General features: G+C 45.7%; 1 protein-coding gene across 3 annotated transcripts in view; it reads right to left on the reverse strand.

Annotated features, from left to right (window-relative positions):
- Nucleotides 1-19,844, reverse strand: part of galk2 (galactokinase 2) — a 206,237-nt gene that overhangs the window by 50,579 nt on the left and 135,814 nt on the right. For all 3 annotated transcript variants that reach the window (XM_072470681.1, XM_072470683.1, XM_072470682.1), the window contains one exon: nucleotides 19,001-19,211. In XM_072470681.1, the coding sequence (XP_072326782.1) occupies nucleotides 19,001-19,211 (211 nt within the window). The remainder of the gene's footprint in view (nucleotides 1-19,000; nucleotides 19,212-19,844) is intronic.

Consider the following 19,844-nt stretch of genomic DNA (forward strand, 5'->3'; position numbering starts at 1 on the left):
CCACACGTGTGAGGCGTGATGACCTGGAAATGCGGTGTTCAGGCATGTGGAAGCGCACAGCACGTTTTGGTTTTCACTGTTTGAAGCCCTGCGCTTCGCTGGAACAGCTGAATGGAAAATCCAGCTACAGCGCTAACTTAAACCACGTAACCGGATTTCTGCTGAGTTTTTACATCTTTTTATTTACACAGAAATGTTTCGGTCGAGTAGAGACATTGGCAGACCTTGTTTTGGTCGGTTAATGTTTGATAGTATTAGTGTTTCGCATTCATAAATATGCTTAAAATGCAAATAAAATTAAAGGAAGCTTTGTTTTTAAACTTTGGTTTGTCATGAGGATGTTAATTCCATTAAAGGAACTATAATGTATAGAATGCGGTGATCCCTCGCTAACGGGTTTGATTGCATAGTGTTGCTGGTCACAGGTTCTGTGGGTCCTCGCGTGGCTTATGAGCCCAATCTTAGAGCCCCATCTTAAAATCACTCACTTGGCAGGTCTTTCCAAAAGGTGGGATCGGTCCTCGAATGCCAAATCAAGGGTATTTCTTTCTCAGGCTCCTTTTCCGGCCTCCTCTTGCCGTCGGGTGCTCTCGAAGAATTGTGACCCTTCAATCAGGAGGTTCCTCGAAGTAGGTCTCTTCGGAGTAAAGGTTGCCCAGGCATTGACGTCTATGTTCCATTACTTGACGTAAGCCTACAAGGTGACTTTGAAGAGCTTCCTTTCTCCTCCTCTTGTTCGGGATCCTTCGTTGAGCTGGGTGAAGATGATTTGTTTTGGAAGTCGGGAGTCTGGCATCCTAAGCATGTGGGAGGCCCAGCGGAGTTGGTTTTGGATGATCATGGCCTCAATACTGGTTCTATTGACTCCTTCAAGGACACTAAAGTCCTCCCAGCTGATTCAGAGCTAAAGTACATTTGGATTTTGCAATGTATTTTAAGCGGAGTTGTTTACGAGCCTCCCTGATGTAATGTTCATCCTTAGAAACCTCCATGATTACTACAAGTGGTTTAACAAAGTTAAATACCTTAGTTGACATATTCAAGCCTCCTGTAAGCTAATGTGAACTATCTGTCTGAAAGGTATTGCCGTGAATCAATCACCAACCCCTAAGAGTGTGCTGCCAAAGAACATCCCGAAATTATGTCAGAGGAGATGGGTGCCAGGATTCTGTGCTTCAGCAGCTGCTGCTTTCGGACGTTAAGCTGGGCAATTAACAATTGATATGTCAAAACCCTCCGCTTCGCCCCTTCTTCCATCCCTCGCCTTTACATATAGACGGAACCTTTGTGTTTAAGTGAGAAAATATATTTTATTGCAAGAAATTTGTAAAAGTTGAGGTAGTTTCATGTAATTGTTCAGCTGGTTTCAAAGTTTTGTATTTATAAAATTATTTTTGTTAATAAATATTTTACATTAAACTTTACAAGCTTCTACAAATGACTTACTGAAACATCAGAACACAACATTTAATTATGAGATAATTATAAATGAAGATAATTGAAGTAAACAAGGCAGAAACATATTTAACACTGGTAACACGGTGGCACGCTAGTTAGCACTGCTGCCTCCAGGGACCAGTGTTCAATTCGGACCTTGGGTAACTGCATGATGTTTGTACATTCTCCTCATGTGTGCATGGGTTTCTCAGAACCCATGGACAGAACAATAGAATTCCTACAGTGCGGAAGGAGGCAATTCGGCCCATCAAGTCTGCATCGACCCTCTGAAAGGTCCACTCCCCCGCCCTTTCTCCAGAACCTAACCTGTACATTCTTGGACACTAAGGGGCAATTTAGGATGACCAATCCACCTAACCTGCACATGGGACTGTAGGAGTAAACCAGTGCACCCAGAGGAAAGCCACGCAGACATGGGAAGAATGTACAAAGTCCACACAGTCACCCAAGGCTGGAATTGAACCCAGGTCCCTGTCACTGTGAGGCAGCAGGGCTAACCACTGTGCCGCCGTAGTTTCCTCCGGGTGCTTCGGTTTCCTCCCACAGTCCAAAGATGGGCAGGTTAGGTGGATTAGCCATGATAAATTACCCTTAGTGTCCAAAGTTTAGATGGGGTTATGGGGATAGGGCGGGAGAGTGGGCCTGGGTAGGTGCTCTTTTGGAGTATCAGTGCAGAGTTGATGGGCCGAATGGTTTTCTTCTGCACTGCAGTGATTCTATAAATACTGATTTTTTAAAAAATGTTGCAAGGATAGTGACAGCAAAAAGCCCTGGGGCACTTTTAAAATCTTATGACTATAATCTAAATTAAGACTTACAAACATTTTTAAGCATGCCACATGTTTAGTGATATAATAATATAGTGCACATTTAAATAGTTTCAGATTTAAAACAAAGGACCCAGAGTCCTCAACCATTCCTCATAAGACAAGCTCTTCATTCCAGGGATCATTCTTGTGAACCTCCTCTGGACTCTTTCAAAGGCCAGCACATCCTTCTAAATGGGGCCTGGCCAGAGCCTTATACAGCGTTATACATCCCTGCTCTTGTATTCTAGCCCTCTCACCATAAATGCTAACATTGCATTTGCTTCCCAACTGCTGACTGAACCTGCACATTAACCTTAAGACAATCTTGAACTAGCTAGGGCTCCTACTTGTGCTTCTGATTTCCTATGCCTGATCCCATTTAGAAAATAGTCTATGCCTCCATTCTTCCTACCAAAGTGCATAACCTCACACTTTTCCACATTGTATTCCATCTGCCACTTCTTTGATCACCCTGCCACCCTGTCCAAGTCCTTCTGCAGCCTCCCCCTGCTTCCTCAATACTACCTGTCCCTTTGGTACGCAGCACATAGAGGAAATGTTCCATAAGACCATAAGATATAGGAGCAGAATTAGGCCACTCGGTCCATCGGGTCTGCTCCACCATTCAATCATGGCTGATATTTTTCTCATCCTCATTCTCCTGCCTTCTCCCATAACCCCTGATCCACCTATTAATCAAAAGCCTATCTATCTCTGTTTTAAAGACACTCAGTGATTTGGCCTCCACAGCCTTCTGGGGCAAAACGTTTCACAAATTCACCACCCTCTGGCTGTAGAAATTGCTCCTCATCTCTGTTTTAAAGAGGGCAGCACGGTGGCGCAGTGGTAGCACTGCAGTCTCATGACGCCGAGGTCCCAGGTTCGATCCCTGGGTTTCACCCCCACAACCCAAAGATGTGCAAGCTAGGTGGATTGAACACGCAATTTAGCCCCTTAATTGGAAAAATGAATTGGGCACTCTAAATTTTTTTTTAAAAATCTGTTTTAAAGGATTCTCAGTCTGAGATTGTCTCCTCTAGTTCTCCCTACAAGTGGGTACACCCTCTCCACGTCCACTCTATCCAGGCCTCGCAGTATCCTGTAAGTTTCAATAAGATCCCCCCTCATCCTTCTAAACTCCAACGAGTACCGACTCAGAGTCCTCAACCGTTCCTGTATGGCAAGCTCTTCATTCCAGGGATCATTCTTGTGAACATCCTCTGGACTCAATGCTATCTAATTAATTCATTTAAATATATAATATTTTTGCTGTTTCAACAAATAAGCACCCAGGCGAGTTAGTTTATGTAGTTCTCGATTATCATAAATATTGCATAAGATCAGTCAAAGGGACTCAAGTTTCTAAAACACCAGGAGTCCACAGGATAATATTGTGAAGATTAATATAAAAAACAGCTTTTCTTTTAAACTTGCTATATCTAAAAACATACATTTCGTCACACCAATTTGATTTTCTTTCAGGACTATTGTCCCTCAGTATATATAAAAGCAAAAAAGAGGAGTTCTTTAACATTGCAATACCAGAACATTCAAAATACGTCTACTCTCTGATTTACGAACAGATGCCAAATTAGCCCAAATTTCCCAGATGAAAATTCGGAGGCCGCATGCTCGTTATACATTTTTGTGCATAATTCGATAATACATTATTTTTTACAAGCAGTCCACTAATATGCATGCCTAATATCGTATGCCTTTAGAGGGTTGTTTTGGAACCACATTCCACTGTAGCTAACATATTGACATACCCCACATATAAAACAGCTCAGATGAAGGATAGATTTACTAATTTATAAAGTAACTTCGCAATGGTATGCACCTTCAAGATGCCATATGTTAAAAGTATTAATCTCAAGGGTTTCAGCATCTCCAAGAGTATTAAATCATCCAAACTGGGATCCATAGCCAGTTGCTGAAAGCAGGTGGCTGTTGAATTTTGGTGACACTTAACAATATATTGTGTTTTAATTCAATATTTACTTCCATTATAAAACCTGTTAATTGTGAAATCTGAATAAGATCCCCCATTAAACATAAATTATGACAAAATGGTTCAGATTTCCCTTCTGAATCACCGTTCCTTCAAAACAGACAGCAGTAGGACTTATAGTGGGATCTGTTCCACTGGCTCCAAAATGTCTACTGCCACTCTGGAGCTTTGCTGACAGACGTGATGGCACATTTGAATACGTCTGCCCAAATTCGGATAGGTATGCAAATTCCACAGGATTCTGGGAAATGTCTCCACACTGTGATTAGCACCTTCACAATGTTGGGTATCAGCAACATTCAGGAGGTGGAGGTTGTGTCACAAAGTCAAAGGGTTAACTGGCCTAATGTGATTCATTGCAAAGTCGGCAATTGCACGAGCTAACATGGGCGATGTAGAAAAACGTTTCTTAAAAAATGTTCTTAAGCTAGCAGCGCCAGCCCACACAATGCCACAGCAGGGGCCACAGGTATCTTACACCGCCAAACCCCACCCCTTCCTTCCCACCAGAGAGGCGAGCATCCAAAAGAGAGTTGGAATAGTCCTGGGAGTCACTATTGATATTTATATTAGACAAAATACCAGGAATTAGATGCAGTCAAACAGATTCTGAGAAAATGTAGGGCAATGGCTCCACCAAGGCATTGTGGGCAAGCGGATTTACCCTGGTGCAATTTGTTATCCATACACAAAAGGTCGCTCGTTCTACTCTTAGTGGGTTCTGAGTCAGCAGATCTAAGTCAAGTTACTCCAACCAACTGCCCTTTAACAGGTCTGTGGCGGCGGGCGCACTTAGCCATTTCTAACCAATACCCTCCTTCTGGAAGGTATGGACATGTGGACTTTATTGACATCAGCATCAGTTGGCTGTGATGCTCTCACAAATATAACCTGCTAACAATCTGTGTTCATACGTGAAGACTCGCCACTTGAGTGAGGTAATAGGTAGCAGCTGACACCTGTCAAGCTGCAGGCCAGCCAGCATAAGTTACCAATGCCACGAGAGGAAGAGAGGAAATTGGAAACACATGGCCTCAGTAATGTAGAAAGCTATATCATGTCTCCCCTTAATCCTCTTTTCCATCTTAGTCTCAGAGGTCCCACCTTGCAGTTTGTGGTCCTATGTTCCATTTTCAGACTAACTGTTCTTTTCTGATCCCTCACCAATACATTTAGGTCAATTTGAAAGTAAGATTCCCAAAACAGCAGGGAATGGATGGTAGCCATGGCTCAATTGGCACAAAAATCAGGGACTCCAGTATATCATAGTCATGAGGGAGTGCCGCATTGTTGGACTTGCTACCTTTCAAAGTAAAGCTGTGCAGTTCTGTCACACCTGGTGATGAATGCTGATGGGCAATTGAACAATTAACAGAAGGAAGAGGGTCTACAAGAATTGCCATCTTCAACGATGTGGTGCCCAGCACATCAGTGCAAGAAAGACAAGGTCCATCTCGGACTCCTCCTGAGGTCTTCAGCAGCACAGATACCAGCCTTCAGCCATTTCAATTCACTCCAGTTAATATCAAGGAATGGCTAACGGTATTGGATACTGCAAAGGCTATGGGTCCTGACAACATTCTAACAACAGTACTGAAGACTTGTGCTCCAGATCGAGCCGTGCCATGAGCCGAACTGTCCCAGTACAGCTTCAACACTGGCACCTATGCAGTAATGTAGAAAACTGCCCAGCTATGTCATGTACACAAAGCAGGACAAATCCAACCTGGCCAATTACACTCTGTCATCATCAGCGAAGTGATGGAAGGGGCTATTAACAGCACTGTCAAGTGGCGCTCACACAGCAATTAGCTGTTCATTGATGTTCAGTTTGGAATTCCATCAGGGCCCCTCGGCTCCTAAACTCATCACAGCCTTGGTCCAAACATGGATAAAAGAGGTGAAGTCAGGGTGAGGTGCGAGTGACTGCCCTTGACATTAAAGCAGCATTTGACTATGCAGTATTGATAAGCCCTTATAACACTGAGGTCCATTGGTTGGAGTCATATCTAGCAGAAAGGTTCAGTAAGAAGTCTTTCAACACCAGGTTAAAGTCCAACAGGTTTGTTTTGAATCATTAGCTTTCGGAGCACAGCTCCTTCATCAGCTACGCTCCGAAAGCTAATGATTTGAAACAAACCTGTTGGACTTTTAACCTGGTGTTGTAAGACTTCTTACTGTGCCCCAGTCCATCGGCAGCATCTCCACATCAGAAAGAAGGTTGTTCGAGGTCTATCAGGAATGGGCAACAAATGCTGGCCTAGCCAGCACAGCCCACATCTCATGAAATAATTTTATTTTAAATGAGACCCTGAACTGAACCCTCATCTGCCTGTTCTATTGGATGTAAAAGATCCAAAGGTACTATTCTAAAAAAGAGCAGGGAGTTCTCCCTGATGCCCAGACCAATCTTTATCCCTCAATCAACATCATAGAAGCAAATTAGGTATAGAATCCCTACAGTGCAGAAGGAAGCTTTTCAGCCCATCGACTCTGCACCGACACTCCTAGAGCACCCAACCTAGGCCCACTCCCTGACCCCATCCCCGCAACCTCACCTAACCTGCACATCTTGTGACACATGGGGCAATTTAGCATAGCCAATCCACCTAATTTGCACATCTTTGGACTGTGGGAGGAAACCAGAGCACCCAGAGGAAATCCACTCAGACACAGGGGGAGCGTGCAGATTCCACACAGCCACCCAAGGCGGAATTGAACCCAGGTCCCTGGTGCTACCCACTGTGCCACCCATTTCCAGTCATCATCACTTGGCTGTTTGTGGGTGGGTGCTTGTTGTGCACAAATTGGTTGCAACTGTAACTATTCTTCACTAGACATCCCCTGAGTATGAAAGGTGCTATATAAATCCCAGTCCCTATTACATATATCTAGATATAATATACAGATTGCACTCTCACCAATGATCTACACAAAGTGAAAATATCTTGTTTTGACAGAATTTCTGATGGTCACTTTTTCTTTTAAAAACTCCCCACGAAATATTTCAAGTGGGTGGCGATATACATACCCACCAAAGCAATTTCTAATCTCTAGCCTGGCTGGTGGGTTACCAATCTTTTGTTTGCATCATTTAATTCTACACTCATGTAGAATTCTACACTCGTGCTGCCTGCAATATCCATCACCACAGAAATTTTAGAAATGGATCTGGTCTCCTTTTAATTGGGACTGAAATGTACATAACTACTCAGTGAAACTTGTAATTTTTAAATCACGAGTGCTGGTTACATTATAAGGTTACAATGCAATAATATGTTTGGATTGAAGCACACTGATACCCATAAACAATGACTGATGAAGGGCAATTTTATTAAGTGCATTTGAATCATTACAGCTGCTATACTGTTAACAACAGGGAGGACAATTGGTTATAACACCCGCTTTCCAAGGGGATGACTATGCTTTTGCTCAGCGCTTCCCTCTTTACAACCTGGCCGAAAAATGAGAAAGTCTGTAAGTGAAGGATCGGAGTTTCAAACCTGACTATGAAAGGCATCTAGACCTGACGCAACCTCAACTCTGGTCATTGCTGTTCCTGGCCTCTCTATGATGAACTGGTTATTTGTCTTCAAGGATTTCAAAGGCCCCCGCCTTTGAAAAACCTGCTTTGCGTTTTCTCTGTCTGGCCAAAGTGATGAACTGACAATGTTCTTTTCTAGCTTTAATTTCTCCAATCATTTTTCTTTTTGAACATCAGGTTTAAAAAGATGTTTCCTTTCTTAATTGTCGCTCCTTCTAAAAAAAAAAAAAACATTTTTGCTTTTCTGCCCTGACTGTATTTTAGAAGAATCTAACACATTTAGGTCACGTCGGGAAAATAAATCTTTGATGAGCCAAATGTTTTCTTCTTCTCATGGACTCTTGATTTCTTTTTGAGAAAGTGCAACAACTGTATAACAAGGCAGGTGTTGACTAAGCAGGAGCAGAAAAATATTTCAGCTCTGAAATAGGTTACAGCTGTCAGGCATCTGTAATATACACTATGGGAACGCAACAAGTTTCTTTTGCGAAAAAGCATAAATATATTCCTTGGACCCAATAACTGCGGTAATAGCTTGGATTTTATTGTAATAACAACAGCGAGGCTATCAACCCAGACAAACATGTAAATCCATAAGTTGTCAGAGGTGCCCCGATCCTCCATCGGGTGTGCATTTGCTGCCCAAAATATGACTGCAACAGCATGAAGTTGGGGTCTTTGCCCGCTAGCTCCGCATTAAGAAACAGCTGAAAAGATAAGGCTGCTGCATTTAGGAGGAAATTAATTTGCAATGGCATAATAAGTGGTAATTACCTCTAAGCAACCTTTCTGGCCCTGAGAAATTAATTTTACTACTGCGGAGTCTGTTATGATCCTAGGCTAGACACACAAGGCTTTTTCATTTAAGGCCCAATTTAGCGTGGCCAATCCACCTGCCCTGCATATCTTTGGGTTGTGCGGGCGCAACCCACGCAAACATGGGGTAAAAATGTATTTTATTACTACAAACATGTATCAAAACAGGTTACAGCAAATAAACACCCTGGGAAGCACACTTCCAAGCAATCAACAGAAAAAAGGCATTTTAAAATATTTTTTTAATGTATTTTATTACAAACATGTATCAAAACCGGTCACATACTTCCCAGCAATCAACAGTAAAAAAGGCATTTTGTCAAATGGCTACCACTGGGTTCTTCCAGCCAAGGGTAAGAAATTTAAAAGAAGGTACAATTAACCTCTAAGTGACCTCAATTATTTCCAAACAGTTGAAAATTATTTTGTTTTTGGACTACTTTACGACGGAGAGGATTTAAATAACTGTCTTAAAACACGAGGTATGCTTAAACACAGCTTCAAAAACACAGCAAAATGTGCCAGCCAAGCTTCAAACATAGACTCCTTGTTAGCAACGGGAGCTTGTGGTGTTTGACAAACTGAGAAAATATACACGTTTAAAAACGTTTAATGTCAAGTGTGTATGTTTTTTTCTTAAAAAAGCAATTTGACACCCTTACATAGAAGTTTCTCGTGTCCGTAAGAGTTATCTGACGTATTCTCGTTGTTATCAGGTTTCAAGACATTTACTTTCAAGAAACTTTAGAGCACTTATTTACTTTATGAGGATTTTAAAACGCGGCCACTATGATTCCTTTTTCATTCATTCAGGAATATTTTGTAGCTCAAGTGAAGCTTATTACAAAGGGACCATATTAAAAAATGGTTGCGCAGAGAATGATTACTTGCATATAATGAACAAGCAAATGTAACATTATTATTGAAAAAAAGTGTTCGCCAGGTATTCTGGACTATGTTCATCTGTAATTGACGCCACCAAAAAAATAAATAAAGTGACCAAGTCATTTATCTAACTGCTGTTGGTTGGGTACTGCTGGCACAGCGTGGCTGTGATATCTACCTACAAAACAAGTCACTGGCTTTCAATGATTAATTTCTGGAGGATAGCTTTGAAACGTGGTCACTGAAATGATAATCTGCTATTTAAATGGATGCAACAGATTTGTAAGAAGGTTTCAAATGGGTGCCACCTGGTGGACTTTTAAATGCTTTACAGTCAAAGATTTTAATGGTTTCAGCCTGAATGAAATTTAAGATTAGCAGTGCACAGGTAATTACAGACAAGAAAGGCAGGCCATCTGGCCTATATATATTCATCTATCCATGAGGATCTTAAAGTTCATCCAGTGCAGCATCCAACTGGTTCTTAAACGATTCCATAGTTCTTTCCATGTACTGCTCACATGCAGTGAATCAATGCTCTATTTGCTTTCAACCTGATTGAACCTGTGGAAATTTAAAGTAGTTTTCTGGATTTAGCTTTTCCCGTACTGCTTACTTCCGTTTGACCACCTCGCCTGTGCTTCCTTTCAAAATTCAAGTCTCTCTTCATAACTCAAAACTCGAATACTAGCGATTGTAAAATAAATTATTGGATTATTAAATGCTAAATACGTATCTCCAATACTAATGACTGCGGGGGTGGACGGTCTAGTGTCCATCGATCCAGAAGACGATTTTGTGTCCCCATTTAAATGTTTGCACAGCTCACTCCGCTAAACCATTAGAAGCTGGGGGTTATGGGGCAGTACAAATATGTCACACCCCTTGTGCACTTCGAACCACTTTGAATGGGTGTCAATCAACAAGAGGAACATGGACCCCTGAAGCAGACCGGCAAAATCGACATGCAATTGAGTTCATGGCTTGTCTGGCCATTTCCAATAATGCAGGGGCACGTTCCGCGGGAGCTTCTGATTCACTTGGCATACGGAGCATTAGTGGGCCATCTTAATGTCAGAGTCAAAGCCCAGCCACCATACGTAGCTGCATGCCAGCATTTTCATCTTTGGTATGCCTAGATGACCATTGTGGAGGTCCTGGGATGACTACGCACGTAAAGCACATCAGGATACGATCCTCCACACTGAACTCAGGAAACTTAGAGGAAAATGCCCATAACCCGCCTGGAAGTCGATGCTATCCACCATATCAGATTATGTGCTGAATTTTGGATAGGACCGGGTCCGTCTGGGGTCCAGTCTCAGATCCGTGATAGGCAGAGTCCACGAAATTTAGAATTGCGACTGCCATGACCGTCCTGAGGTTGATAAGGGGCCAGTCGATAAAGGCAACCACCTCAGTGCATCGGCATTTGCAATTTATGTCCCCGGCCCATGTTCCAAAGAATACTCGTAGGCAGCGAGTAACAAGGCCCAGCGCTGGATTCATGCAGAAGCAATGTTGAAATTGCCTTATCCTCCTTGAAAAGCCCAACCAAAGGCTTGTGATCCGTAACGAGTGTGAAGTTGAAGCCATTGACCTATTGTCGAAAACGTTTCACTGCGAAGACCACCGCCATACCTTTTTCCTCGATCTGCACGTATTTTCTTTCCGCTGTAGCCAATCTATGGGAGGTGAAGCCAATCGGCCATTCCCTGCCGTTCTCCATCTGGTAGGACAGGACTGCCCCAATTTCATAGGGTGAAGCGTCGCATGTGATGAGTAAGGGTTTGGCAGAATCGTAATGGGTCAGTAACCCAGAAGAGGCCAACTACTTCTTCACCCGCCGACTTGCGGCTGGCCCCAGGCCCACATGTGATTTTACTTCAGAAGAAGGTGTAAGGGAGCCACATGGTCGCAAAGTTCTAAAGAAACTTTCCGTAATAGTTTACAAGACCAAGGAAAGAGCAAAGTTCCGAGGCATCTGTTTGGGAAGGGGGCCTGCTGGTTGGCGCGCACCTTCTCCGTGACCGGTTGCAAACCTTCGCGGTCCACCCCATAGCCGAGGTAGACCATTCCTCGCGTATGAAACATGCACTTCGCTTGTCTTAAGTGGACACCAGTCTCAGAGAACCGCTTTAACACAGCCTTCTGGTTGCCCAGGTATTCTTGCTCAGAGGCTCCCGTGACCTGTACGTCATCTAAATAAACAGCCACATGGTAGACCTCACAGGATGTATTCCATTACGCGCTGGAAAATACCACAGGCAGAGGAGACTCCGAAAGGCAGTGCATTTACTCGTACAGGCCCCTGCATGTATTTTTTTTTTAATAAACATTTTATGGAGGTATTTTTGGTTTTACAACAACAAAATAAACAATATACATAAGTCAATAAACATAGTGGAAAAAGCCTGCTTCCTCCCTTACAGGTGCCACCTTTATTAACCCTCTACTCTAAACTAAACAAACCCCCCCCCTTCTGCTGACGATTAGTTTTCTGCAAAGAAGTCGATGTACGGCTGCCACCTCCGGGCGAACCCCAAGGACCCTCTCAAGGCGAACTTGATTTTCTCCAAACAGATACAGCTAGCCATGTCAGATAGCCAGGTCTCCGACTTTGGGGGCTTTGAGTCCCTCCAAGCTAATAATATCCGTCTCCAGGCTACCAGGGAAGCAAAGGCCAAAACGTCTGCCTCTTTCTCCTCCTTGATTCCCAGATCTTCCGACACCCCGAAAATTGACACCTCCGGACTCGGTGCCACCCTTGTTTTTAACACCGTGGACATGACGTCTGCAAACCCCTGCCAAAATCCCCTGAGCTTTGGACATGTCCAAAACCCGTGGACATGGTTCGCTGGTCCCCCGGACACCTTGCACACTTATCTTCTCCACCAACGAACCTGCTCATCCGGCCCACTGTCATGTGAGCCCGGTGAACGACCTTGAACTGTATCAGGCTGAGCCTGGCACATGTTGTGGACGCATTGACTCTATTCAACGCATCTGACCAGAGACCATCCTCTATCTCTCCTCCCAACCCCTCTTCCCACTTGCGCTTCAGCTCCTCAGTCTGCGTGTCCTCTGACCCCATGAGCTCCTTATAGATCTTCCCTTCTCCCACCCACACTCTGGAAACTACCCTATCCTGAGTCCCCTGTGGTGGTAGGAGCGGGAAGGTTGAGACCTGTCTTCGTAGGAAGTCCCGCACCTGCAGGTACCAAAATTTGTTTCCCCTCGCCAATCCAAATTTCTCCTCCAGCTCCCTCAAGCTAGGAAAGCTCCCTTCTATAAACATATCCCCATCCTCTCAATTCCTGCCCTCTGCCATCTCCGAAATCCCCCATCCATCCTTCCCGGGGCAAGCCGGTGGTTATTGCAGATTGGAGACCAGACCGATGCTCCCTCCGCCCCCACTTGCTTCCTCCATTGCCCCCAGACTCTCAGGGCTGCCACCACCACGGGGCTGGTGGAGTACCATGCCGGCGGGAATGGCAGAGGCGTCGTTATCAACGCCCCCCCAAACTGGTGCCCTTACATGAGGCCGCCTTGAAGGAATCTTTAATTCATAGGGATCTTAACCTGTCGAACTACGCCAAGTTTGGGGGAAGCTTATTCTACACGCCTCCATACGCTCCCATGCCGACCCTCCCCCACCACCCACTTCCTGATCATGGCTATATTCGCCGACCAATAATGGTTACTGAAGTTTGGCAGCGCCAGCCCGCCCTCGCCCGGCTCCGCTTAAGCATCCTCTTTTTTTATTCGCGGGGTCTTGCCCGCCCACACAAAGTACGTGATAACCTTTTTAACCCGTTTAAAAAAGGACCGCGGAATAAAGATGGGGAGACACTGGAACACAAACAGGAATCTCAGAAGGACTGTCAGCTTCACCGTCTAGACCCTCCCAGGAAGTGACAACGGGAGCGCGTCCCACCTTCGAAAATCATCCTTCATTGGGTCCACCAGACGGGCCAGATTAAGTTTGTGCAACCGTTCCCATTCCCACGTCACTTGGATGCCTAGATATATAAAACTTCCCCCTACCACTCTAAACGGCAGTTCCCCCAGTCGCCTCTCCTGTCCCCTTGCCTGGATCGCAAACATCACACTTTTCCCCATATTTAGTTTGTACCCCGAAAACCGGCTAAATTCCCCCAGAATCGTCATGATTTATTCCATCCCCTCCACTGGGTCTGATACATCCAGGACCAGGTCGTCTGCGTAAAGTGAGTCTCTGTGTTACACTCCTCCACCCCCCCCACCCCCGGACCAGCCCCTTTGAGGCTCTCAGCGCAATTGCCAGCGGCTCTATAGCTAGCGCGAACAACAGTGGGGAAAGGGGGCAACCCGGTCTTGTCCCCCAATGTAGCCTAAAATAGTCCAATGTCATCCTATTCGACCTTACGCTCGCCACAGGAGCCTGATAAAGCAATCTGACTCAGTCAATAAAGCCCCGCCCAAATCCAAACCGTCCCAGTACCTCCCACAGACATTACCATTCTACTCGATCAAAAGCCTTCTCTGCGTCCATTGCGACCACTACCTCCACCTCCCTACCTTCTGGGGGCGTCATGATCGCATTTAGCAATCTTCTTACATTGGACACCAACTGTCTTCCCTTAACGAACCCCGTCTGGTCCTCCCCAATCACATCCGGAACACAGTCTTCAATCCTAGAGGACAGAATTTTGGCCAGCAGTTTGGCATCCACATTCAATAGGGATATCGGCCTGTAGGACCCACACAGCTCCGGATCCTTATCCCGCTTCAGAATCAGCGAGCTAGTGGCTTGTGACATTGTCGGGGGAAGCACCCCTCTCTCCCTCGCCTCATTGAATGTCCTCATCAACAGCAGCCCCAATATCCCAGCGAACCTTTTATAGAACTCCACTGGGTACCAATCCGGCCCCGGGGCTTTACCCGACTGCATGGCCTTCAGCCCCTCCGCTATCTCTTCGATCCTGATCGGGGCCCCCAGCCCTTCTACCAGCTCCCCGTCCACCTTCGGAAATTCAGCCCCCTAGGAAGTGCCTCATCCCCTCTGGCCCCGGTGGGGGGTTCCGACCCATACAGCTTACAATAAAGCTCCTTAAACACCACTAGGTTCCCGTCTCCATCCGTTACTTTCCCTATTTCCCTGGCTGCCTCCCTCTTCCTACGCTGCTGTGCAAGCATTCTGCAGGTCTTCTCTCCATGCTCATAAATCGCCCCCCTCGCCTTTCTCAGCTGCTCCACCGCTCTCCTTGTGGTTAACAAGTTGAACTCCGCCTGTAGCCTCCGCCGTTCCCTTAAAAGCCCTGCCTCTGGGGTCTCCGCATACCTCCTGTCAACCTGTAGTGTCTCCTTTACCAGCCGGTCCATCTCTGCCCGGTCTAACTTCCCCCTGTGGGCCCGTATCGAGATCATCTCCCCTCTAACCACTTCCTTCAATGCCTCCCAGACCACCGCTGCCGTAATTTCCCCCATGTCATTGACCTCCAGGTAATTCTGAATACATTTCCTCAACAACCCGCACACCTCCTCGTCCGCTAACAGTCCCACGTCTAACCTCCAGTGCTGGCGCTGGTTACTCTCTTAACTAACCTGTAGATCAAACCAGTGTGGGGCATGGTCTGAAATTGTAATCGCCGAGTGCCCAGTGTCCACCACCCCCGTCAGTAGAGCCCTGCTCAGAATAAAGAAATCAATCCAGGAGTACACTTTATGCACATGTGAGTAGAAGGAGAACTGCTTTACTATTGGCTGCCCAAATCTCCATGGGTCCCCAAATCTCCATGGGTCCCCAAATCTCCATGGGTCCCCCCCCCCCCCAATCTGCTCCATGAACCCTTTTAGCTCCTTAGCAATTTCTGCCACCCTGCCCGTTTTTGAGCTTGACCAGCGTCCCCTCCCATGACCAGCTTATGCAAATCCAGGTCCGTGATCTTTCCCCAGCATCCTCTTTATAAACTCCACATCGTCCCAGTTTGGCTCGTATAGATTTACTAGTACCACCTGTACCCCCTCCAATTTCCCACTGACCATAATGTACCTCCCTCCCACATCCAAAACTATTCTTCCCGCCTCAAACACCACTCGCTTGTTGATCAGGATCACGACCCCTTTAGTCTTTGAGTCCAGTCCCAAGTGAAAAACCTGTCCGACCCAACCTTTCCTTAACCTAATCTGGTCAGCTAATCTAAGGTGCGTCTCCTGCAGCATTACCACGTCCGCCTTCAGTCCTCTCAAATACGCGAACATGCGTGCCCTCTTGACCGGCCCTTGAGCCCTCTTACATTCCAGATGATCAGTCAAGTTGGGGGGCTCACCGCACCCCCCTTCGCCGATCAGCCGTCCCCTCTCTTGGGCCATTCGCCAGCCCCGTGCCCCACGCCTCCACCTGCCTGCCCCCAGGCAGCCTCCGCCCCCAACCTCCTCTCTGTCCCTCAGCAAAAGTCCCTCCCTCATCAGCAGAACATCTTTCCACCTCCCCCCCCCCTAGCAACAGCACAAAATAAATCAACCCCTTTAATAAGCCTAACATCTGCTCACCCCCCACTACGCTTCTGTAAGCTAGCCCGCCCAGCTAGCTTGGCGGTCCTCGCCCCTGACGCCAGACAATCTCCAACCTATTGTTCCTTCCCCACCCTACCCCCCCACTCATACATACATATTCAAATGAAAAACGATCCCAACACAATTTTCCGACAGAGATTTTTTAAAAAACAAGTTAAACACAAAAAAAGGATCAAGCAAAAGATCCAGCATCTGAACAAACACATCTCCATCCCCCAACAGTGCAAATGCAACGTTACCTCTCTCAGCTCTGCAGCTGGCATTACAAATAACGTCTGAAAAAGCAAGAAACAAGAAACTTTTTTTAAAAAACATAAACGCTGCAGCAAAATTCAAAGTTCTCAGTCCGACACCAGTCCTTTCCTTTTCTCGAAGTCCAGCGCTTCCTCAGGCGACTCAAAATAGAAATGTTGCTCCTTGTATGTGACCCAGAGGCGGGCCGGATACAACAGCCGGAAATTCACCTTTTTCTTGAAAAGGGTCGACCTGATCTGGTTAAATCCCGCTCTTCTCCTGGCCACCTCCGCACTCGGGTCTTGATAGATCCGCAGGACATTGTTGTCCCATCTGCAGCTCCGTGTCTGCTTGGCCCACTGTAAAACGCGCTCCTTATCCAGATACCTGTGGAATCTCACCACCATTACCCTCGGGGGGGGGGGGGGGGGGTCTCCCATTCGCGGCTTCCTTGCAAGCGCACTGTGAGCCCTATCCACCTCCAAGGGTCGTGGGAATGCCCCATCCCCCAGCAGCTTCTCGAACATGGCCGCTATGTATGCCACAGCGTGCGTTCCTTCGGATCCCACTGGGAGCCCAACGATCCTCAAACTCTGCTGACAGGACCTGTTCTCTAGGTCCTCCACCTTCTCCAGGAGCCTTTTCTGCTGGTCTCTTAGCATCCCCATCTCCAACTCCACCGCTGTTTGATGGTTCTCCTGGTCAACCAGCGCCTTCTCTACTTTCTGGATCGTCCTGGGCATCCAATCTAAGTTCCAGCCGCGAAATTGCCTCTTTAATCGGGCCCAAGCAGTCCTGTTTCTGCTTGGCGAAGCCCTCCTGGATAACTTGCATCAACTGCTCCGTTGACCGCTGGGTCGACAAGCCAGAGGTCCGGTCCTCCGCCATGCTTCCTCCCGGTGCAGCTTCACCCCAAGCCTTCACTATCCTTCTGTTTCTGCCTTTGCGAGCACTCCTAGTCCTCGTCTCCGTGCACCGATGTGGAAATTCAGTTCACAATTGCCTCTGTCATCAATTTTTCAAATCAAGTCCAGTAAACAATCGGGGGAAAAGGTCCAAAAGTCCGACCCGAGCGGGAGCCACCAAATGTGCGACTTACTCCTTCATAGCCGCCACCGGAAGTCAGGCCCCTGCATGTATTGATGGTGACACATAGTAATAATATAATAATCTTTATTGTCACAAGTAGACCGACATTGACCCTGCAATGAAGTTACTGAGAAAATCCCTTAGTCGCCACATTCCGGCGCCTGCTTGGGTACACGGAGGGAGAATTCAGAATGTCCAAATTACCTAACAAGCACGTCTTTTGGGAATTGTGGGAGGAAACCGAAGCATCCGGAGAAAACTCATGCAGACACGGGGAGAACGTGCAGATTCCACACAGACAGCTGGGAATCGAACCTGGGACCCTGAAACTGTGAAGCAACAGTGCTAACCACTGTGCTACCATGCTGCCCATACTTTGCGGAAGGCAGGATCCAACATGAGTTGTAAATAGATGTGGCTCAACTCGTGTTTTGTGAACAAATGCCCGACTGCAAGCTTCACGTAGAGATCGTCAATGCGGGGCATGGGGTCCAACCGCACATAACAAACCCTTTTCTCCAGCTTTATTACCAGTACCACTGGACGGGCCTGATGATAGCCAGGGACTCCAACCAACTGAGCTCCGTCTCCACCTTTCCTCTGGCGGGCGAGTCAAAAACAAGGGGAGAAAACTTTAAAATTGGAGCTATACCATTCAGGCATGCTTTCAGGAAGCATTTCTTCACGCAAAAGATAGTAGAAATATGGAACTTTCTTCCTCCAAATGCAATCATTGAAAATTTCAATACTGAGATTGATAGATTTTTTGTTCAGCAGGGGTATTAAGGGTTAGGGAATCAAGGCAGGTGGATCAAATTAAGAAACGGATCAGCCACAATTTAACAGAACAGAAGTTTGTCTTGAGAGGAAGAATTGCCTTCTCCTATTCCTGTGCTATGACCCATTAATAGCAATACATAGAAGGGGCAAGTATAAATACATACATATATATATTCAGAGTTTTTAAAAATAAATTTAGAGGATCCAATTCATTTTTTCCCAATTAAGAGGCAATTTAGTGTGGCCAATCCACCTACCTTGCACATCTTTGGGTTGCGGAGGTGAGACCCACGCAGACACAGGGACAATGCGCACACTCCATGCGGACAGTGACCCCGGGCTGGGATTGAACCCGGGTCTTCTGCGCTGTGAAGCAGCACTGCTAACCACTGCTCCACCATGCCGCCCCATATATAATCAGAGTTATCAGGCTGAAGAGTGCATGGTCCTCACAACATAAAGCATGCTGAACAAATATAAAATTAAACAGAACAGTAAGCCCTGTGTTTGGAAAAGCTATGCTAAAAACTTCATTTTTGGCGACAGATTTACCACTTGGTTATTGTTGTGAGAAATTGAGAATGGTATATTTTTCATGCTCGTGAAATAATAGGACTTGGCGTGATATCTTTTTCTCATGACTCGACTGCCCAAAAAATATTAGAAATGTAATTTCACAGTGTTTCTCAAAAGTCATATCATAACATTGTTAAGCAAAACCTTACCATGGCCTCTAGAACTGTGCGCCTGTGAACAAGGTTTAAGAAGGCAAAAGCAATTAAAATTGTACTCGTCAAGTTTTGACTAGGGACTCACCATCCTGTGTGTTCTGGCTGAGAATGCTGCTGCATAGCTCCTCTTGGCTGATCCCAAGATGCTGACAGACTTCCACCCTGCTGTAGGGTTCTGGATGCAGTATTAGCTCGATGGTGGAAATCATGGTCTCCAGACTGACTCCCAATTCAGTTTGTAAGTCTCCTAATTTGGACAGTTTCTGCCACTCAAGGCCCTTTGCCTTTGCTAGTATCTAAATACCAAAAGGAGTCAGGTGTTTAGCATTACACGCAAGATTATTTAAACAGCTCTCCCACCACATCACAAACTACTTCACAAGAAAATTAATTAGGGTGGGTCAATTGTTAGTGCAGCAACATACAGCATCTTTGATGATATAGCAACCGTGTGATCTCGGAGATCGGGGTATCTGGGAAAAAATACAGCATTTCCTGGTTGGCTGATAGTTCCTCAGAAGTCATCATGCTAGAAAACATGCAAAGTTTTCATTTTTATTCAGCTTGCAGTCTTCTTATGGACAACATTTTATCCCTTTGCATATGCTTAACACACAAGAGAAAATAACTCAAGCCATTATATATTTCTTGGGGACAATTTCCCTATTTACCTTTGAAAAACCCTGAACACTCCCATCAGTCTCCCTCTAAACCTTCTCGGTTCTACTTGAGCAGAATTTCTTCACGGGACTAAGCCTCTATGCTTTGCTTTGCTCTTAGAGAACCTCTTCTGCACCACCTCACCATGGTCTTAATATCCTTTGTATAGTAAAGCATTAGGGACTGGGCACATCTTCCTAACTATGGCTGAACAGATGATTCATAAAGATTTAGAATTAGAATCTTTTGTCACAACAAATTTTTACTCC

The sequence above is a fragment of the Scyliorhinus torazame genome, chromosome 12 (genome assembly GCF_047496885.1).
Source record: "Scyliorhinus torazame isolate Kashiwa2021f chromosome 12, sScyTor2.1, whole genome shotgun sequence".
NCBI classification, from domain to species: Eukaryota; Metazoa; Chordata; class Chondrichthyes; order Carcharhiniformes; family Scyliorhinidae; genus Scyliorhinus; species Scyliorhinus torazame.